This window comes from Macrobrachium nipponense, chromosome 3, assembly GCF_015104395.2.
Source record: "Macrobrachium nipponense isolate FS-2020 chromosome 3, ASM1510439v2, whole genome shotgun sequence".
Lineage (NCBI taxonomy): Eukaryota > Metazoa > Arthropoda > Malacostraca > Decapoda > Palaemonidae > Macrobrachium > Macrobrachium nipponense.
Window position 1 is genome coordinate 98,887,080 of NC_087202.1, and position 22,400 is coordinate 98,909,479.

The window sequence follows — 22,400 nt, forward strand, 5'->3', positions numbered from 1 at the left end:
GTTAGAGTCATCGGTAGGGAGAGTGCATAGTGACGTCCCTAGCGTTGTGGTTGGTTCATCATGGGAGTTGGCGCTTGGATCCAGCCGAGACAGGTTAGTTGGTGTTTTGGGCTGTTTGGCTGCTTGTTCTTCTGCTAGTTTACATGAGGAAGGTGCTTTAGTTAATAAGCCTCCACATCCTTCTCATCATCAGTCTCCATTGCTGGAGCAGGAGGAGGGAGACATGCAAGAGTTTTTCTCTTCCTTTACAGAAGTTATCGATCTCATTCGTGGATTCAACAGTTTGGAGAGTAGGACTCGGCCTTGGTCATCTTTCACTCCTTCCTACTTGGAAGCCTTGCTGGGAGCTACGCAGGATCCCAAGTTATCATTTCAACTTCCCTTGTTGGGGCATGTTCAGTCAGTCTTGCATAAGGTTAACACCTCTGTTTCAGATCGGAACGGTTGGTTCGCTCTAGGGGCTCTACCAAGCTGCTACCCCCACCTCTCACGAGGCATAGGAAATACAGTGTTCCCCCGCATTCGTGGGGGATGTGTACCAGGGACCCCACAAATCCGCGAATAGTTAGAACTCCCCTCTAAAAAAGGGATTTTGACGTAGGAAAAATCTATTTCTGGGCGAGGAAGCTGTGTCGCCCAGTGAAATACGTTCCTTTAGCGCTATTTCTAAGTTAAAATATTGCTAAAATACCAGAGAACTGCTAAATTGGACATGCAAGAATATTCTGACTCGCTCACCCTTTCTAAAATGGTGTCGGTATGAATCTGGGGCAAGTGAAAAACACTACCACCGCAGCCTCTCCAATTAGCCTTTTCCACATCAAAACCCTTTAGAAAAGGGGAGCCGTGCTACGGCTCACTCCCTGCTACCGCGAAGGTAGCGTCAGGGCCGTCATTCCTTTGATAGCCATTCCGAGAGCTGCACGTAATTTTTGCGCTCTATTTTTCTCTGCCTTTTTGGCTTGTGTTTGTTAGCTATGGATTGTCAATCTGCTTCCCCATCCAAGTTAAGTACTGGTTTTTTGTTCGACACTATTTAGGGAGTGATTTTGATCTTTGTGGTTCTTTATTTAGGGTTTTGTCTGGCGTCGCCTTCGCTGAAGAGGCTGGGCGCCGCCATTACGCGTTCCCCTTTTGTGTCATTTTGGTTTCGCGTGGTCTTCCATACTTAGTGAACCGAGTAGTATATTAGCACCCTTTATATTTGCCTTTTCTTGGATGGCAGTTTTTGTCGATCGCGTTTATGTTTATGTTTATGTTTATTATTTTCGTGTTTTCCACGGGGGGTTTCCATTCGAGCACGTGTCTTTGTTTCGTGCCTCATCGGGTACCCACCGTTATAGTTTTACTGCTTTTCATTATGATTTTATTTTGTTCTTTTTTGTTATCATGCCTACCTCTGCCCTTCGGTTTAGTTATATTGTTACGGCATTAGGCCTTTCTGGTTTTGTCCTGGTTAGGGCCATCCTTATCGGGTGGTCCTACCTGGTTGTTAGGTGCCCATATCTGCCTATCTTTTAAGTTCAGATACCAAATGTATACTTAAAGCATCATCCTACATCAAATATACCATTGAATTGGTATTATTAATATCAGTTCAAAGTCATCTTAAACATTTTACCATTAGAAATATATAAACAGCCAATAACAGAGAGAGAGAGAGAGAGAGAGAGAGAGAGAGAGAGAGAGAGAGAGAGAGAGAGAGAGAGAGAAATTGCATGAACACTTGGTGGCAACAACACAACAGCTCCTCCCCCTCCGTCCCATTACTTGACATATCTGACAGCTTTAGTACCTGGAGTTTGAGAGAGAAGACTGGGATTTCCTTCATTCTTACATAATTTTTCAAATTTATAAACTAAAATCTTACTAATTCACTTTAGTATTTTCTTTAATGAATTAATATTATTGCTGTATACATTAATATTTGAAAATAGTGAATAATATTTATCATACAAAAAAACCATACATCTCTGTAGGAGAGAGAGAGAGAGAGAGAGAGAGAGAGAGAGAGAGAGAGAGAGAGAGAGAGAGAGAGAGAGATTTTTATTATGTGATATCGTTTAATCTTATTAATCTTACTAATACAGTATTAATCAGTATTATTTGAAAATTAGTAAATCATTTTGTACCATAAAAATGCATTTAGTCATGAAAGTAACATCAAAATACATTAATTAGTGATGATTTTCGCCAGAAAATTCCGCGAATAGGCGAATCCCCCGCAAATAGTGGGTAGTTATGGTCCAGAAAGAAATCCGCGAATCCGGAGAACGCGAATACGGGGGGGTCCACTGTACTATGCTACGAACTCTGCATCATCTTAACCCGCACGTCATTCGTCTGAAGCCGAGATTGACTTTGGAACAGGTGAGGTCGGTGGCTCTGTCCTCGTCTCCACAGGATGCCTCAGCGTTGGAGTCTACAGCAGCTTCCATGTTACAGACAGTTTCTTGGCTGGACTTCTGGTCAACGGTCATTGCCAAGATAGCTTCCGACAGGTCCCCAAAGGGATTGGTGAGTGCTTCCTCTCTTGCCAGTTTGTTGCAGTCTGGAGGCAAGGTGTTTTCGAATCTGGCTTACCTCAGTGTTAGTTATGGGGCTAACCTTCTCCAGGATGGAAAGATCAGTTGACCCCGAGTCCTTGCTGGCACTGAGGAGTGGAGATCTTTTGGAATCACAGTTTCTGTTCCCTCGGACTGGGCTGGAGGATGCGATAGACTGGCGCTGGGCTGACACCAAGGACAGATTAGTGCACCAGGCTGTGTCTAAGTCAGAGTCTCATCCTCGCAGACTTCCGGTTCCTCCTCCTCCCCCTACCCAGCAGCAGTCACGAAGATTGTCGCTTGGTAGGCCGTCAAGGAGTTTGGTTTTGGCAGGGCCTCCCCGTTCATCCCAGTCTAGGTCAGAGGACCAACGTACCTTTCACTCCCATTCCTTAAGCTGAGAAGGGGCCCCAGGGGCAGAGGTAAAGGGGGTTGTTGGTAGGTTAGGCGCCTCTCCCTCTCCTGTGCCACATGTGAGGGGGGGGGGGTGTTGCCTGGTGGGCTATTGGGCCAAGTGGCAGTGTTATGGGGCGGAGTGGTAGATTACCTTCAGTTGGTGTGGTATCTACTGCCATTTGACTTCTCTCCCCTCTCTCGCACAATCCGCTGCTCAGGAGAGAGTATCCTCCAGATTCTCTAAAGTTCTTGACTCTCTGGGAGGAGGTGCAGAAGATGCTGGACAAGGATGCGATAGAGGAAGTGGTGTGTCCGTCTCCAGGGCTCTACAGTCACATCTTCTTGGTGTCCAAGGTGTCAGGAGGTTAGAGACTTGTGATTGACTTATCTACCTTGAATCACTTCATCGGGAAGACAAGGTTCAAGGTGGAGACCCCACGTTCAGTGTTGGCAGCTGTGAGGGAAGGCGATTTCATGCTATTGATAGACTTGAAGGATGCATACTTCCAGATCCCTATTCATCCGACGTCTAGGAAGTTCCTTCACTTCTTTCTTGGAGACAAGGTCTTTGAGTTCAAAGTCCTGTGCTTCGGGCTGACCACAGCCCCTCAAGTGTTCACAAGGGTCTTCTCTCTCATTTCAAGTTGGGCCCATGCTCAGGGGATCCATTTGTTGAGGTACCTCAACGATTGGTTGGTCCTGGCAGGTTTCAGGGAGAAGCTGCTGCAGGACAGAGATCATCTGCTTCGGTTTTGTCTGGAACTGGGCATCATGGTCAACCAGGAAAAGTCAAACCTTGTACCCAGTCAAAGGATTCTCTACCTGGACATGGTCATCGATACGGCGATTGCAAGAGTTTTCCCGTCAGGTCAGAGGTTGGAGAAGTTGCGAGTGGTGGCGCGTGACTTCCTGTTGGAACCACATCAGTCAGCTCATCAGTGGCAGGTTCTTCTGGGAGTTTTGTCTTCCCTGGAGAAGCTGGTCCCTCATGGGCATCTTCATCTTAAGTCTCTACGATGGAGACTGGGGGAATTCTGGTCTTCGGCAGAGAAGTTTGTGCTCGTTGATTGCAGCGTTCAAGCTTTCCACTTGCAAGTGAAAGGGCAGCACCAGGAAGCAATAAAAAACTCCATGTAGGCCACTTCAGTCAGTTATTACCATTAATTGGACAATTTGAAACCTGAAGTTTGGGTGACCTACCATAATTGGTAAATTAAAGTATTTGAAAAGGAATGGTTTGTATTCCAAAAAAACAGTTTGAAAGTGCACATGATTTTGTTTATAGTATGTATCATTTTCTAATACAGTACCTGTAACATTATTTGTTCCACTCTGACATGAATTGTAGATCTAACCTAGGAAAACAAGACTGGAATACTGTATCTTTTTATGTAGTTACATAGTGGGTTTTTCCATAAAGTCTGTTAATTTCAAAATCTTTCCATAGGGATATGTTGATTCGGCTTTACATCATGCCTTGGGTGTCACTGTCGTGGGTGCTGAAAGTGAGGACCGCCGAGTTAGAGACGCACAAGATAGACAAACCCTGTTGGCTGGAACCTGTGAAGGCATCAAGCATATAAAATGGCTCTTAAAAGATGACCAAGCTACTCTTGATAAAGCATTAGAGATTGTTCAAGATTTGGTAAATTATAAAGCTTTATGTACATGCAGTTTGAATTCTGAAAAAACTCAAAACATCACCTTCCAGCAAGATGTTGACACTATAGATATATCCAGTACAGAGAAAGAAGTTGTTTCTTCAGAAGAAAAATTACAAGAAATATCAAAGCAGAGCAGCACAGTGTCAGAATCAGCCTTGTTAATTGGTCTTCATTCTTGTGCAGATCTTTCATCTGTAATGATTAAAATGTTTAAATACTGTCCAAAAATATCATCAGTTGTGTTGTTTTCTTGTTGTTACCATAAATTAGACAATAACATAGTGGTAAAGAACTGCTCTGAAAAAGAAAATGTTAGCAGTGACAAATTTGAGAGGCCAGAAGAGATACCTGCTTTAGATAATGCAGAAGATTGTGTTGACAGTGTTTTAGAAAGTATATATCCTTCTTGTAGTAATGGGACAAACACCAAGGAAATTAATGAGACAGACTCTAGCATAGTCAGTTACAAGAACTTTCCAATGAGTAATACTTTGAAGCAAATCATGGAAGATAATTGCTTTCATTTGAGTATCTATGGTTTACGGCTTGCAGCGCAAGAATCAGGTGTTCGATGGTTACAACACACAGAGGAAGACCATGAAATCCATGAAAGAAATGTGGTGTATAGAGCACTGTTGGAAGTTTTTTGTCAAAAAGGTACAGTTCACTATTTGTAACTTTAACACCTCCATAGGTACAGTTTGTTGTGCACTTTGCTCATTTTTGCATTGTCTCCTCAACCCCAAGAGATATTTTCTGTCCTGTACTTTACATAATCTCAAATTTTGTACATGAACTTCCCTGCCAGATATATACTTAGCTTAGGTCTCTGACGTCACGACAGAAAATTCAAAACTCGCGGCACACGCTACAGGTAGGTCAGGTGATCTACCTTACCCGCCGCTGGGAGGCGGGTGTAAGAACCAGTCCCCCTTTCTTGTCAGATTATTTTCTGTCGCCGGCTTGACAACACCTGTTGTTCAGTCCTTACGATAGTTAAATTCGTTCTCGTTGCCGACGATTTGGATTTTGGTGAAGTACCCTTTGGTTGTTGGCTTGGCATACGCTTTTTGGACTGTTTTTGGATTTTTCTTTTGGATTTCTCTTACAATATCTTTAATCATGGATGATTCTGAAATTAAGAAACCTAGTTTATTTAGGGTTTGTTCAGTGAAGGAATGTAAAGTTAGGCTTCCTAAAGCTGCATTAGATCCTCACTCTGTATGTACGTCTTGTAGAGGGAATGAATGCTCTTTTATTAACCCTTGCAAAGAGTGTGAGAATTTGGATGAGGATGGTTGGAAGGCTCTTTCTTCTTATGTGAGAAAGTTAGAGAAGGAGAGGGTGCGCAAGGCTTCTTCAAGGAGCTCTAGTAGATCGAGGGTGAGTGAAGTTGACGCTGAGCCTGTAGTAGAAGTAGTTCCTTCTCCGGTTTCAGCCCCTGCGCCCAGCTTTGAACCCGAAGATTCGTTTTCGGAAGTTGCTTCTGGGAGAACCTCGATCAGGAGTAAGGAGAGCCTCGCTCGCTCTCGACAAGGTAAGAGTGATGATAGTGCAAGTGATCAGTGCAGTGCCCCTAGTGCAGTGGAGGGTGCATCTGACCAGCTCACTAACGCTTCCAGGCATAGACCTCTTCCAGACTCCCAGACCCAGTGGAGGAGGAAAGTCGAAAGCCGCAGGAAGGTTAGGGAGACCCCCACGGTCAGGCGTCCCCTCGGCAGTTCCTGTTGCTCGTTCCCAGGCTGCCTTGGATCGAACCAAGAAGGAGTTATTGCGCCAGTGCTTCTAGTCATCTTCGTCGCCTTCTCCTCAGCGTAGATGGAGCGACCGCGGAGTCCGTCTCGCCCTCTCAAGAGGCCCTGGAAGGATCCTTGTGCCCTTCCTTCCAGCCCCGAATCCTTCGCGGAAGAGCCAGAAGTGGAACGCAAGAGAACCAAGATTTCGTCCGGTTACGCTTCTCCTGTTCGCTCTCGGACTTCGTCCCCTGTAGAGGAGTTTAAGAGATCTCCTGCGCGTATCCTGGCGGGTCTGCAGGCGCAGATTGCGGCTTTAGCGGAGTCTATTGCCGGGACTTCTCATCGTCGGAAGGACGCCTCACTTCCGGTGAAGAAGTCTAAGAACGTTCCTCGGCTAAATCTCCTCTGGCTAGAGAAGCTTTTGAGCCTGTTTAGTAGGAGTCAGAAGTGCAGGCTGGAGCTCGGATCTTTCTCCGAGTAGGCTCTTCCTCTCTTCCCACAAGAGTTGTGAGCATGTAAGGCGTAAGGAGGCCAGACAGGCTCTTCTCCTCAGGATTTCCGCTCCTCTTTCAGTTAGGCGTCAAGAAGCTTGGACAAGACATCAAGATGCCTGCGTTTTCGTCAGGAGCGAAGGAAGAGTTCTTCGCCTGGTGGCCACTCTCCTTTTGACGGACGCTCGGAGCCTAGTAGGCGTCAAGAGCCTAGTAGGCGCCAAGAGCCTGGTGGCAGGCCGGCGGCAACGGAAGTTTTCTCCTCCGTTAGATCACTCCCGATTGGATAGGCGCTCAGAGCCTTGTAAGCGCCGCGCTTCTGACAGGGATTCATCTGTGGATGTTTTCTCTCCCCGTGGCAGGCGCCAAGAGCCTAGCAGGCGCAGAGAGCCTGATAGGCGCTCTCCCTTATCCAGACGCTCTTCTGTGGAGTTAGAATCTGTTTCCGACAGACGGGCCTCCACTTGTAGGCGCTCTCCTAGTAGGCGCTCCCCAAGTAGGCGCTCTCCTAAGCAGGCCTCCCCAATTAGGCTCCTCTCCTGGGAGGGGCGCTCGTCCAAATTAAGGCTCTCCTATTAGGACCCGGCTCTCCAATCTCCAAATAGGCGCTCTCCTAGTAGGCTCTCTCCTGGGAGGCGATCTCAAAGTAGGCGCTCTCCTGGTAGGCGCTCCCCGTGTAAGCGCTCTCCCAGTGGTTTTTCTCCCAGTAGGCGCTCGCCTAGTAGGCGCTCTCCGAACAGGCGCTCTCCAAGGATTAGCTCTCCTCCGGGCAGTAGAGCTTCAAGACGTCATTCTTCGGAAGAATTTGTTGGGGATTCGGAGGAAGATTTGCCCAAGGATGCTTCGGTTTCTTCGTATAAGAGACTGACAGACCTCCTCTTGCAAGATTTTGGGGAGTCTCTTGCGGCCCGTGCTCCTCCGTCTCCTCCTTCCTTATTTTCAACGACCAATACGGCTAAGAAGTCTTCATCGTTAAGATGAAGCCTTCCAAAGTGTCTATGAAGAAGGCTCTGAAGAACTTTGACGACTGGTTGGTTTTCAAAAGAAGAGAAAGGCAAGACAGTTTTTTCTTTTCCCCCGTCCAAGCTGACGGGTAAGATGGGGTTCTGGTACGAGTCAGGAGAGCCCTTGGGTCTGACTCTTCCCTCTTCTGCAGACTCGGACTTCTCTTTGTTGGTTGATTCCGCACGTCGCTCGGCGCTGAATTCTGCGAAGACGACGTGGGGTATGAGCGAGTTGGATCACCTTCTGAAGGGAATGTTCCGAGTCTTAGAAGTTTTTAACTTTCTTGACTGGACCCTTGGAGTGTTGGCTAAGAGGACTCAAGAGCAAGACACTCTTTCGCCTGAAGACCTCCACGCAGTTCTGTCTTGCATGGACAAGGCAGTGAAAGACGGTTCCGGGGAAATTGCTTCACTTTTTGGTGCAGGAGTAGTAAAGAAGAGGGGCGTTTTCTGCTCTTTTCTTACCAAGGCGGTTTCTCACGCACAGAGAGCTTCCTTGCTGTATTCACAACTTTCCCTGCAACTCTTCCCCAAGGAGACTATTAATGATATCTCCAGCTCGTTATCAGCAAAAGCGACACAGGATATGCTAGCCCGCTCGGCTAGAAACCTTCGTTTCAACAGAAGACGAAGAAAGAGGCTCAAAGTAGGCAAGAACCCTTTCGAGGAGGACCTTCGTCTCGCTCTTCTTCCTCCAGAGGTTCGAGACCACCTAGAAGAGGAAGGACCTTCTCTCGGTCTATTAGGGCCAAGAAGTAGTTCGTATGTCCTCCAGACAACTGTGGGTGCCGAAGACTTCTGAACTTTGCAGAACGTTCTGGGCACGAAAGGGGGCGGACAACTGGTCCTCGCGATCATCAAGAGGGATACCTCATTCCCTTTATCTCGAGACCACCCTTGACCACCACTCCAAGGGCACTGGTGGCCAAATACAAAGACCCACTAATGAATCAAGCCCTCGCTCTAGCGGTAGAGCTGATGTTAAAGAAAGAGGCAATAGAGATGGTTCAGGACCCTCTTTCAGCGGGGTTCTACAACCGTCTGTTCCTAGTTCCCAAGAACTCGGGAGGATGGAGACCGGTTCTGGACGTGCCGCCCTGAATGTCTTTGTGAAGAAGAGAAGTTCGCTATGGAGACGACGTCATCAGTCTTAGCAGCTCTTCGTCCCGGGGACTGGATGGTGTCGCTGGACCTTCAGGACGCTTACTTCCATGTGCCGATCCATCCTTCTTCTCGCAAATTTCTCAGATTCATGTGGGGAGGGAATGTTTTTCAGTTCAGGGCCCTATGCTTCGGCCTTTCCACGGCCCCCCCAAGTATTCACAGGACTGATGAAGAACGTTGCCAGTGGCTTCATCTCGAGGGAGTGAGGATTTCCCTCTACTTGGACGATTGGCTTATCATCAGGGCAAATCCAAGAGAAATGTCTGGAGGACTTACGAGTGACGTTGGATCTAGCAGCTTCTCTGGTTTGCTAGTGAATTTCGAGAAGTCCACAGCTAATCCCCAGTCAAGAGCGTATCTATCTGGGGATTCTGATGGCTTCTCAGGTTTTTCGGGCGTATCAGTCCCCAGAGAGGATAACCCGAGGTTTGGAGAAGGTAGCAATCTTTCTAGAGAAAGATGTATGCACAGCGGGGGGAGTGGATGAGTCTGTTGGGGACACTCTCCTCGCTGGAGCAATTCGTTTCTCTAGGAAGGTTGCACCTCAGACCCCTACAGTTTCTTCCTGGACGAGGGAACTGGGAATCGAAAATCTCTAGGTCTGGACTTTGCGTTCAAGATTTCGCAAGAGATAAAGGAGGATCTACATTGGTGGCTAGACCCTCTATTGTTCAAGGAAGGCCTTTCCTTGCAGGTTCGGAACCCCAACCTAGTGTTTGTATGCAGACGCTTCGGACATAGGTTGGTTGAGCTACTCTCGGGTCGAAAGAAGTGTCAGGCACCTGGATGGGGGATCAGGTGTCCTGGCACATCAACAAGAAGGAGCTAACAGCGATTTGGTTAGCTCTTTCAATACCTTCGAACCCCTTCGTTTAAAATGGAAAAGAAATGTTCAGATCAACGCCGACAACACTACAGCCCTGGCTTACATTCGGAACAGGGGGGGACTCACTCTTTCTCCCTGTACGAGACAGCGAGATCGCTCCTCCTGTGGTCAGAGGAAAGAAGATAAGGCTTCTCACCAGGTTCGTACAGGGAGAAAGAAATGTCAGAGCGGATATGCTAAGAGAAGAAATCAAGTCCTTCCCTCAGAGTGGACTCTGCACGCGGACGTATGCCAGGAGCTGTGGAGGACTTGGGGCAGGCCCCATCTCGATCTATTTGCGACCTCCAGGAATGCGAGGATAGATCTATACTGCTCCCCTATTGCAGACCCAAGAGCAGTGGGCAATAGATGCATTCCTGATGGATTGGAGGAATCTGGATCTTTACGCGTTCCCGCCTTTCAAGATTCTAGGGGAAACGTTTTAAGGAAGTTCGCAGCTTCAAGAGGGAGCAAGGATACTTTGATAGCTCCGTTCTGGCCCGCCCAACGACTGGTTCACAGAGGTACTGGAATGGCTGGTGGATGTCCCAAGATCCCTACCTCTAATAGTTCGATCTGCTCAAACAGCCCTACTTCGACAGGTTTCACAAAACCTCCCCGCTCTCAGTCTGACTGGATTCAGACTATCAAGAGTCTCGTCAGAGCTAAGGGCTTTTCGACACAGTCTGCAACGGGCTATTGCCAATGCACTAGACCTTCCACCATCTAGTCTACCAGTCGAAGTGGGATGTTTTTCGACGCTGGTGCAGGACTCATAAAGTTTCCTCCTCCAGTACCTCTGTGACTCAGATAGCAGATTTCCTTATCTTCCTGAGGGAAAAATGCGGGTTGGTTGTCTCCACCATCAAGGGATACAGGAGCATGCTTTCCTCAGTTTTTCGTCATAGAGGATTAAACATATCTGAGGACAAAGACCTCCATGATTTTAATCAGATCATTTGAAACGGTTAAAAGACGAAACCTCCTCCTTAGTTCCTAGCTGGAATCTAGCATGTCGTGCTGCTCTTCCTGAGGTCCTCAAGGTTCGAACCTCCCCATACTGCTTCGTTCAGAGACCTTTCGATGAAGACTCTTTTTCTCTGTGCGTTAGCGTCAGAGAAGAGGGTCAGCGAGCTGCAGGCTCTAGCAAGGTGAGGTAGGTTTCCAAGGAGCTCCGCGGTTTGCTCTTTTCTTCCGGCTTTTCCTAGCCAAGATGAAACCCTTCTTCGCCGTGGCCCAGGAGCTTCGAAATCAAAAGCTTATCCTCCTTAGTTGGGACAGAAGAGGAGAGATCTCTTTGCCCGTGAGAAAGCCTGTAAATATTATCTTCAGAGAAAAGACTTGCTGCTAATGAGAGCAATCTCTGGTGCTCTGTAAGGGACCCCAGTAGGCCCTTATCTAAAAATGCACTCTCATTCTTTATCAGGAATGTTATTAGAGAAGCACACACTTCTTGCAATCAGCAACAGTTTAACCTTCTGAAAGTCAAGGCGCACAAAGTACGGGCCATCGCGACGTCTTTGGCTTTCAAGAAGAATTTGTCATTACAAAACCTTATGAAGGCCACTTTTTGGAGGTGAATCAGTCTTCTCTAATCACTACCTAAAGGACGTATCGATTACATATGATAAGTGTTTTGGGCTAGGCCCTTTAACGTAATCGGAAGGGGATTCAGTGCTGGGGCAGGGTAGCTGAAACACATCCTTTTTAATCCTTTTTCCCTGTTAGTTTTAAGTTTGAGTTTTTTGGTTGTCGAAGGAGGTTGCAGGAGGCAGCTCCTTCTTTCGTATACTAATGTTAGTATTTGGTTAGGTGATCGTTGTGCTTGAGGCTCTTGCAAATTGTATGTAGGCTCCTGCATTGTAGTGATAGGCTCTGGCATGTAAGCGGGTTGATCCCCATTGACCAGATTCTGCTTGGATTCTGCCAAGTAAGTGGACTCAGTTCCCATTGGTAGACCCAAAGAGTTCTACAGCCATAGGTCACGCCCTCGCTGAGACTCTTTAGGCAACACAGACTAATAGACAGTAACTATCAAGTCTTCTGCCTAAATCAGGTAAGAAGCAGAGGTTTATATTATTTATTCCTTTAACATGTGTTGTCCCCACTTTCTAAGTAAGTATGTGTCTCTTTCCCTCCACCAAGGGTGTCAATCAGCTAAGTATATATCTGGCAGGGAAGTTCATGTACAAAAATGATATTGTTAGTATACAATAAAGTTTTGTACATACTTACCTGGCAGATATATACGATTGATGGCCCGCCCAGCCTCCCCTCAGGAGACAGGTGGAAGAAAATAACCTGACAAGAAAGGGGGACTGGTTTCTTAACACCCGCCTCCCAGCGGCGGTAAGGTAGATCACCTGACCTACCTGTAGCGTGTGCCGCGAGTAGTTTTGAATTTTCTGTCGTGACGTCAGAGACCTAAGCTAAGTATATATCTGCCAGGTAAGTATGTACAAAACTTTATTGTATACTAACAATATCATTTTTACCCAGATCTTTTAAAACTACTTGTGATGATAATGGATAAAAATCCTTTATACTGTATATATAAATAGTATTTATATAAGTAGCTTTACAGGCAATTTTTTATTTACTGAATCACTTGGTCTCTTAATATGTATAACCAGGAAACTTTGTGGAGTGGCTTAAGTTCCACCAATATCTTGACACTTGGTTTTTGTGGATGTACTACATGCTAAATGAAAATTGACCCAAGTTTCAGAATTCAATTAAAATTTATCCCTAAATCATTAATAATTCTTAGACTATTGGATACTTTGAAATCTGACCAAAGTGCACTAAAGTTAAACTTTTTGCACTTATGGAATGTATTGTAAAGGCAGTCCTCATTAACCTGTTAATCAAGTTCACTCGCGACTGTTCCACGGATGAGCTTCCACATGACAAGATTAGAACTGTCAGCCCGACCATCAACTCAAGGTCGTCTTTAGTTCTTACATTGTGTTATCATGGTAACATTGTGGCACTGGTGGCTGATTAGGAGGTAGTGATATATAAACTAGTTGCTGCAGCAATTCACTCAAGAATAAGAATGAAACAAAATGGCACAAAAGTGTTCCAAATATGACATTTTTAATCAATTTGTATTTTTCATAGCTAACAAACCTGAGGTCTTAACAATAGGATAATCTTCTAGCACCCTGGAAACAGGTTAAAAAACAAAGATTGTAAAGCAAGGAATTCATGGCATCTGGCAACTCGTGCATATACGAGGTGGAGGCTGGTCACCTACCAGGCTTAGAACCTCATGATACACCAGTCTTTCTTTAATCACCTTGGAGAGTCGACTTTCACTTTGCTCTCTTCTTCTCAAGGTTTTTTTATACCTAAGCCTGTGGTTTGCTCAAATTGATCCAGCCCAGAAGTCCTATGGACATAAGCATTTTTAGACGGCCTTCCATGATTCCCGTGTTGACCTTCCTTTGGGACAGATGCAAATTGCAGTAGATGTGCCTCATGCCTTTTCCTCTGCTTTGTCATTGGCTGTGTTGTGTGTAAAGCTGGTCCATCTCCAAAGGAAATATTGCCCCTTCAGGGAGAGAGGGACCAGCTACATTTTATTCTTTAGCATTTTACACTTGTTATATTGAAGATATTTTGAAAACATCTGTATTAAGATATTAATATTTCATGTATCTTTGAATTTATCTAATTACACATTTTCTCGGAACGTGGTAATGTTTTAGTCTTTCAGAATTTGTGTGCTTTGGGTTGTTAGAGACAATACGGGTTCATGTTTTAGAAAAGGTTTTTATGCTAGGATTCGGCTGTCTAGCATAGGAGTACATTCCTACACTTCAACACGAATTTTAATGGCGTACGATTGCGTTCTTCCCATCTGCTTGCAGGACCAGTCATGATTGCCATCTCATCTCTTGGTGGGGGAGGGGCATCGTATGGCTCTCTCCCTTCCTTCCCCTTATCCTTAAAGATAAATAAGGGATTTTGACGTAAGGAAAAATCTATTTCTGGGCGATTGGCTCGTGTCGCCAGCGAAATATCCTTTAATCTATTATTTCTAGGGTAAATGTACTAACACATACCAGAAGAATAAAATAAAATAAAGAAAAGGTCAGTAATTAAACTGACCCTCGCTCACTCTCCCAGAGAGTGTCGGTATGAACACTATGGCGAGTGAGACCACTACCACGAGCCAAATGCCAATAGAATACTCCCACTACAAATCCCCCAAGAGGAGAGCCACCCGACCACGAGTTGGGCAGCACCTACTACTACTACTCCATCCCATGCTGCCGACTGCTGCGCCTCTGGTGGCCATCCTGAAGTTAGCAGACAATCTTGGCGATGGGATGGGTAGGGCAGGATTTCGCTGGCGACACGAGCCAATCGCCCAGAAATAGATTTTTCCTTACGTCAAATCCTTTTCTGGGCTCAGCTCGTGTCGCTGCGCGAAATCGTACCAGAGAAATAGCACAAGATTGTAAAGAAATTTAACAAAACATAAAAAGGTCTCAATAAAAGATAAAATAAAAATAAATCATATAATTGCTAATAAAGATACATATACACAGTGATACAAAATAGAAATATTACTTAATTTTATACTTAATGCTAATAATATTTCTTAACTTAAGGTAATATACATATATACAGGAGAAATGTATCATATATGTACAAAAATGGTATCTGTGTAAAGCAATGTATCAAAACATTCTAAAGCAATTAACATAAAAGTTGAATAAAACAAACTCAACAATAATAAAATATAAAGGAATGTATATGACTTAATATACAAAACCCGTAATCATTATAATAAGATGTATCTCCTAGCATAAAATAAGGAGATGACATCCACGAGATCAATAACCATCATCAAATGTGAGTGTCCCTAGCAAAAAAAATAAGGGACACCCACTACATCATCATAAAGCAGCTAAGACACAAGGTGACCGTAAATGAACAAGGCAGGAATAGACGAACTGTTGGGTGAGGCAGGTAGAAAGGAGGACTGGATCTTCTACTAAGGATTAGTCAGAGTCAGGGGAAACTATGTTCCCCGCTGCAACTGCTGAAAATTTCAGAGCTTCCAAGGACTTTAAATAATGACGTTTGAACACTGTCGGCGATTTCCATCCAGTATACTTTTTCAACTCATCGAAGTCATATGTTGGAAATAGTTAATTGAGGTGGCTACTGCCCTGACATCATGTGCTTTTGGGAAAGAGTCAGGATTGGCTTGTTTAATGAAGTAGGATTTGATTGCTGATGCCTTTTAATAGATAAAGTGCCACCTTTTTCTCTCTTAAAGAGAGGACCCGATGAGGATGAGGAGGTCCTAGATAGAAAGGCTCGTAAGGCTGAACTGGGCAGAGATACATCTTGTGGAAGGGGTAGTACCTTCCATGGTTCCCACCTCATCAAAGGATCTTCATTCTTAGCTATAAAGCTACGTTCCGGAGAAAGTAGCACTTCCCCTGTGGGAAGGAACTGAATATGATCCGGATCCCTGGATAAAGCCGACAGTTCTGAAATTCTAGCTCCTGAGGCCAAGCTTAATAAAAATAGGGTTTTCTTAAGAGCATTATAAACGAGCATGTGTCATTATTGGTTTCTGAAGCCAGCTTTAGAACATCGTTTAAGAACCATGATACTGACGTAGGCCTTACAGAAGGTCTAAGTCTAGCCACACGCCTTAGGAATAGACGAGAAGTAGGAATCTGTCAAGTCTATGTTGAACCCAAATTGAAAAATCTTTTTCAAGGCTGACTTGTTTGTCGTAATTGTGCTAGCTGCTAAGCCTTTTTCAAATAAGGATCTGAAAAAGGATATAGCTGAATTGATTGTGCATGATCCCTAATATCTGATTCTTTCAGGGAAGGTTGCTAACTTTTTGACAGCAGCATCATACTGTCTCAAAGTTGAATCTCTTTTATCGGATTCCAAGAAGAGAATATTCTGAGGTCAATATTCGCATCCCTTTTCGCTGCAAACTTCATGAAATCCATAAGTTAGGGTTTTGAGAATCCCTGAGGAAGCGAACACAGTCTTTTTCGTTTGTACTGACTGGGAGAGCCTGGGATTGGGGATCCGAAGAGGGCGAAGACCCAGTTCCAGAATGAGAGGGTACCAATTGCTCTTCGGCCAGTCTGGGGCTACTAGAGCCACTTGACCCTTGAATGTCCTGAGTTTGTTTAACACTTTCATGAGAAGATTCACTGGAGGAAAGACATAAATCTTCTCCCAGTTGTTCCAGTCTAGAGCCAGGGCGTCCGTGGCATAGGCCAGAGGGTCCAGGTTGGGGCCACATAACACGGGAGTTTGTGGTTCGCTTGAGATGCGAAGAGATCCACCTGTAGACCTGGCACTCTCTGAAGAATCCATTGGAACGAACTGTTGTCCAGTGACCATTCCGACTCTAGAGGTACTGATCGGGATAGAGCATCTGCTATGACGTTTCTCACTCCAGCTATATGAGTGGAGGAGAGATGCCAACTGAACTTGTCCGCCAGGGAGAAGATGGCTACCATGACATGATTTAGATGACGTGACTTGGAGCCTCCTCTGTTTACACAATGTACTACCACTGCGCTGTCCAGGACTAGCTTTATGTGGGAGTACTTTGGCGGACGTAACCTTTTTAGAGTCAAGAACACTGCCATTGCCTCCAGTACGTTTATATGGAACTGACGGAACTGAGGTGACCACGTTCCTTGAACCTTCTTGAACTGGGAATATCCTCCCCAACCGCTTAATGAAGCGTCTGTGTGGTATGGTGAACCCTGGAGGAGGAAACTGAAGGGGCACTGACCGACAAGTTCTTGACTTTCGCCCACGGCCGGAGTCGATTCTTTAGAATCAGAGGGACTGAGGACAATTTGTCCCTGGACCTGACATTTGCTCGTGAGCGCCAGATTCTGGTTAGGTCTTTCAGTTTGGCTTTCATTAGGATGTTCGTCACTGATGCAAACTGGAGAGAACCCAGGATCCTTTCCTGAGATCTTCTTGACGCCAGTTTGTGACTCAGAAATTGCTTGACTGACTTCGCTATTTCCTTCCTCTTGGATGATGGAATCGACAGAGTATGGGAGGATAGATTCCATTGAATGCCTAGCCACTGAAAGTTTGACTCTGGAGTGAGTCTTGACTTGGTCCTGTTTATCTTGAGCTAGATATTCCAGGAACTGAATCACTTTCAGTGTTGCTCTGTTGCATTCCTCGACTGTTGAAGCCCAGATCAACCAATCGTCGAGATACGCTACTACCATAATCCCTTGCGATCTGAGTTGTTGAATATACTTCCGCCAGCTTCGTAAACACCCTGGGTGCTACGTTGAGCCCGAAAGGAACTACCTTGAAGGAGAATGTCTGGTCTCCTATCTTGAAGCCCGATACCGGACGGAAGTGTCTTGCAATAGGGATATGATAGTAAGCGTCTGTAAGATCGATAGAGGTGGTGACGGCCCCACGGGGAAGTAAGGTCCGTACCTGCGAGATCGTGAGCATCTTGAACTTGTCGCAGCGAATGGCTAAGTTTAAGCGGGACAAGTCTAAGATTACCCTTCTTTTTTGTGAGCCTTTCTTTGGCACGCTGAACAAGCGTCCTTGAAATTTTAACCTTTTGACTCTCGCTATAGCTCCTTTCTGAAGGAGATCCTCCGCATACTCCGTCAGTTTCCTTGGAAGGAAGTTGGCGGAAAGGTCTGGATGGGGGTGGGTTCGTTAACCAGCTCCAACCCAGGCCTTTTTGACACAATGCTGTGAGCCCACTTGCTGAAGTTCCACCGGTGGCGAAAGTGAAACAGCCTCCCTCCTACCTGAAATTCCTCATTGGTTCTGGTAGCCTCCCCGGCCTCCTCTGAAATGTTTTCCCTATTAAAGGGAAACCGTGCCCTCCCGATCCTCTCCCACGAAAGGATCGCTTACCTCTGCCTCCCTTACCCGAGCGTCATACTTCTGTGAAGCTTGACTCTCGAAGGATTGATTGTAAGCTGGAGAGAGGGCGTAGGTGGAGGGCTGAGGCTGAGGGGAGATAACATAAATAGGCTGCTGTGATTGAGCCTTTGAGGTGGAAGGTTGGGCTGTTTGCACTAAGGGAACAGCCGGAACTTGCTGAGAAAAGCGTGGCTGCTTTTTCTGATAGGGCTGGAAACGTCTGGGTTTCCTTTGACCCTTACCTCTAGCTGCTAGAATCTTGCCGCCTCTTGGCCGTAAGACCCAACGGTCCTTAAGGCTCTGGTTCAACCTCGTAGCCTCTGATTGAACCTCCTTCACCATCGCTTCTGGGAAGAGGTCTGCTCCCCAGATGCTCGACGCAAGTAACCTATTCGGCTCGTGCCGAATAGTTGCTTCTTGTAGGACATGCTTCCTACAATTCGTCCTAGCAGTGGCAAACTCAAACATATCTGACTGTACCGTTTGAGTCAGAGATTTGGTCATAAGTTTGAAGAGCGGTCTGAGCCATAGGCTATGGTAAGCCACCTCGGTCATAGCCATGGAATTAATAGATCTGGCTAACCGCGATTTGGCGTCAAATTCAGCCTGAATAAGGCTATCTGGAAGCCTAGGTAACTTTTCACCAAACTGCTCCATAGCACAGTCCGGTTTGAGTTTGCCAGCTGAGAAGGTGTTAGGTAAGTCTTCCCACAGTTCTCCGGCTGAAGGAAGTAACGGAGATGTAGGATCTGCTTCCTTCAGTTGAGGCATGGGGTCCCCCTTCTGGGGGGGGCCGCTGGAATGGTAGACGTCGCGATCTTTGTCAGGAAAGGGAGCGGGGTGGTACTCTCATCCATCGTAAAGATCGTAAACGGACTCTTGAAAGGTTGGATTTTCGTATTGGAACAATCCATGTCCTCTAGACACCTGAGCCATTCTCTCTGAGCCTGTCACGTGAATAGAGGACTGTCTCCTTTGGAACTTTATCATCCCGAGTCATGGCTGAGGCGGTGAGCCTTGCGTAGACCCGATGGAAAGGCGGAGGCTGAACTGGTTCTTTCCGGGTAAGAACTCGAAGTCCTCGATCCTCCGAGTTCCACATTCCGGGATGAAATGAGTCCGTCTTGGAGGGGGCGTATGACGCTCTCATCAAGGGTTTGTTCATTGAGAACGGAGGTAGAGAGTCATACGGGGGAAGCTGGGCTCCACCTGTATTGAAAGGTGGAGGAGAGGCTAGAGGAGCTTGGCTCAGTCCGGCTATAATGCTGTCTTGGGAAGTAATCCTATCCGACAACCGAGAGATCATTTGTTCCATGCTACTTTTCAGAGACCCAACCAGGTCGCCCACCTGTTGTAACAGACCAGCATTGGAGTCCAAAGCCGGAGCTGCTGCGGAGGTGGAGGGGTGCTCTGAATTGGAACCAAGGGTAGCGGAACTGACGACTCTGCCCGGAGTGTGAGATCTCTCTCTGGAGGATTTACTCCTCGAGGACTTAGAGCCGGACCCAGAAGCTTTAGATCTCTCTGCTCCGGGATTCCTAGCCGGAGACTTACGAGAGGAAGATGACGCCGAAGCCGTCTTCTTAGACGACGACGACGTCTTTGTCAAGGATTTCACTGCTTGACCCTTGACCTTGGGTCTAACTGAAGCGTCAGGAGGAGTATATAATTCGTCACCCCGTAAAGCCTTGGAAGGATGGAGAGGTTGCAGGAGTAGAAGAAACAGTTGCACCCAAGGGTATCCCTTGGGTGTCCACCTTACCTACCTCGACCAACAGGTCGTCTACTACCATAGGTTCCATAGGTTCTACATTAACTATCCAACGTCGCGACTTCCGAGGAGATGTCCTGGCCTTGGTCAGTCAATGAGGCAGCCAGCTGTTGCTGGATGAAGGCGATAGTCGGGGCCGCCTCTACTGGATCGACGTATCCTGTCGCCTTGCCTCCGGGGAAGATTAGTACCGCCAACCTTTTCTCCAGGATGTAGGGCATACCCTTGGCGGCGTTTTTCCCGAAACCGCCGACCAGGCCCGCAGGGTTGCCAGTGCGGTATCCCTCACGGCCGGCACCTGGAAGAGAGGGTATTGATTAGATTTAAGAATAACTTAAAACTAAAACTAACTTAAAGCATAACTTAAAATTATAGGGGCTATAAGGCCCCTTGAATTTACCTTAAGTTAGAGTGATTGATGTAAAACTTAAGCACTAAAACAGATGAGGACCAGCTACCGGAGATGGTATACTTACCCCGTCTAAAAGCTGGCTCACCAGATCGTAACATATGGTACACGTCTCATGGTACCAGACCTGGATGTCCCCGTGCGGATCGCGCATGGAGCATGGGACCGGCAAACTTCGTGTCCCATGGGTCCTGAAGTGTGGCGGCGCATCCCGGATGCTCACAGTTGGTGGTCTGTAAGTGGAAAGACACATGAGTATCTTAAAGAATATCACTTACAGGCTAAAGGACAGAAGAACTCCGTTGCATGCCGGAGCTCGGAAAAAAAATTTGGGCATAGCCCCTCCCTTAATCGCCTGAATAGGCTTTTAAACCCCGGAGGTATCCGGTGAAACATGAAGGGAGGGGGAATGGTTTAAGTACTTAAGATAAAACTTAATAGTTTAACATAATGGATCTTAAACCTAAAAGCTCGAACGTACCGGACTAAGTCCAGTGCGTGGCGGAGTGTATAACTCAGTGAAACGGAGAGGTTTAGAAGGGACCGACTGTATGTTCCGGTCCACCCCGTGGGGTAGACTAGCACCTTTCCGCTGGATGCCAGGTCTCCGGTGGTAAAGGAGCCCTAGTAAGGTGGGAAAGAGCAAGGGGCATACAGACTCGGGCTAGTAACGGAGCGACGGAGTAGTAACGGAGGGGGGGAAAGGCCAGTCCCCCCCCCTTACCATCCGACCGGACCGAGAAGCCGGAGAGGTCGAGTCCAGTCTGGTCTGTCCCGTCCCTCTACCCCCTCCGCCTGGGGGGAGAGAGGGAGGCAGGCTCGGGTATGCGGAGCGAGCATGGGCAGGCCTAGCCACCCCCCAGACCCTATGGAAGAGCGGGAGGGGGGCAAGGTGACTGGACAGGCGTCTGGCTGCCTCGTGATCACATAGTGACCACGGGGCGATAAGAACAACAACTAAGCCTAGAACATAACCAACTGATTCAAGAGATGAGCTATAGGGAAGCAACCGAGCTGAAAAGCGGTAGCATAAAGGCCCAATGGGCCATGACCTAGGCTAAGCGAGCCAGACCGCCTTAACCTAACCTAACAATATCACATAAATATACAAAATGAATAACAAAATGAAAGAAAGAAAACAAAATAGTAGGAGAAAAAATCCAGGAGTGTACGACTAACCCGAAGGCAAGTCTACCACTCAAAGCTAGCCGGGGCCGATACTAAGAGCCGTGGCTAGGGTCTGGATGGAAGAGCCTACATAAGGTAAAAGACATGCATGCATGACAAAACCGTGTAGACCTTACCCTAAACAAAGCGGATAATAAAAATAGAGCGTACAAAAGCCAGGGGAAGTTCTGGGTATGGGCGACCCAGAACGGACCCACCACGAGGCAGCAAAACCATGCTGCCATGCTTCCGACCTAGAGACCGTATTTATACCTAAAAAACGGCAAATACGTGCTCAGGGCCGGAAAAAACCAATTGGCAATAAACATTGAGTACTTAACTTAGCTGCTGCGATGGCTGCACGCTCCATGGTAATAAAATCCAAAGGAAAGGGCACAAAAACACAGAGAAGAAAATGGCACGTGTGTCTCGTGTGCGCTAACTGAAAAGGATGTCCACCAGAGGCGCAGCAGTCGGCAGCATGGGATGGAGTAGTAGTAGTAGGTGCTGCCCACTCTGTGGGTCGGCTCTCCTCTTGGGGGATTTTGTAGTGGGAGTATTCTATTGGCATTTGGCTCGTGGTAGTGGTCTCACTCGCCATAGTGTTCATACCGACACTCTCTGGGAGAGTGAGCGAGTCAGTTATACTGACCTTTTTCTTTATTTATTTATTCTCTGGTATGTGTTAGTACATTTACCCTAGAAATAATAGATTAAAGGATATTTCGCGCAGCGACACGAGCTGAGCCCAGAAATAATTCTTTTCACTCCCACAGGATAGAAATATTATTTCCTGAGGGAGAGAGCATGTTATTTGTTTCTTTACAGGCTCTTCAGTTGTCAGCCCTGCTTCTTGCCTGGAAGTCTGGCAGCGGCAGTATTCCACTCAGAACTTGGGAGCCCCTCTGCTTCACTTCCCTCTGACAGAGATGCCACTTCACCAATTTGGTATGCTTGTTGGTGCTGGGAAGAGAGCGTTTGGAACTGAGTCAGTGCTGCCGGCAGTGTATTCCTTGCTGTCATCGGGGCTCCTTCTTGCTCACCAACAATACTGCATCATCATGCGGGGATACCAACCTTATAGATTGCTTTTCTGATGTGTGGATATCATCTGCCTATGGTACCCTTTTGTCATGTGAAAAATTGTAGTATGGTTATGCTTTATGTTTTTCTGCACTACACAATGATTTCTCTCTCTTTGTAACAGTAATCGGCTGTGTGACATCACAAATGGGCCTGTGACGTCTTGGCTTCTTTTGACTGCATA

The 22,400-nt window shown here is 46.5% G+C and overlaps 2 protein-coding genes across 9 annotated transcripts in view; one reads left to right on the forward strand and one right to left on the reverse strand.

The window, feature by feature from the left end:
* The window catches only part of LOC135221910 (uncharacterized), a 210,092-nt gene that overhangs the window by 175,852 nt on the left and 11,840 nt on the right, over window positions 1–22,400 (forward strand). For all 6 annotated transcript variants that reach the window (XM_064259919.1, XM_064259918.1, XM_064259921.1 and 3 more), the window contains one exon: window positions 4,390–5,263. In XM_064259919.1, the coding sequence (XP_064115989.1) occupies window positions 4,390–5,263 (874 nt within the window). The remainder of the gene's footprint in view (window positions 1–4,389; window positions 5,264–22,400) is intronic.
* LOC135221912 (uncharacterized) overlaps window positions 1–22,400 on the reverse strand; it is a 114,204-nt gene that overhangs the window by 11,079 nt on the left and 80,725 nt on the right. For 2 of the 3 annotated variants that reach the window (XR_010316121.1, XM_064259927.1), the window contains one exon: window positions 4,678–4,798. The exons of the other annotated variant lie outside the window; for it this stretch is intronic. The gene's annotated coding sequence lies outside the window, so the exon portion shown is untranslated. Of the gene's footprint in view, window positions 1–4,677; window positions 4,799–22,400 lie in introns of those variants that run through there. 3 annotated transcript variants of the gene reach the window in all.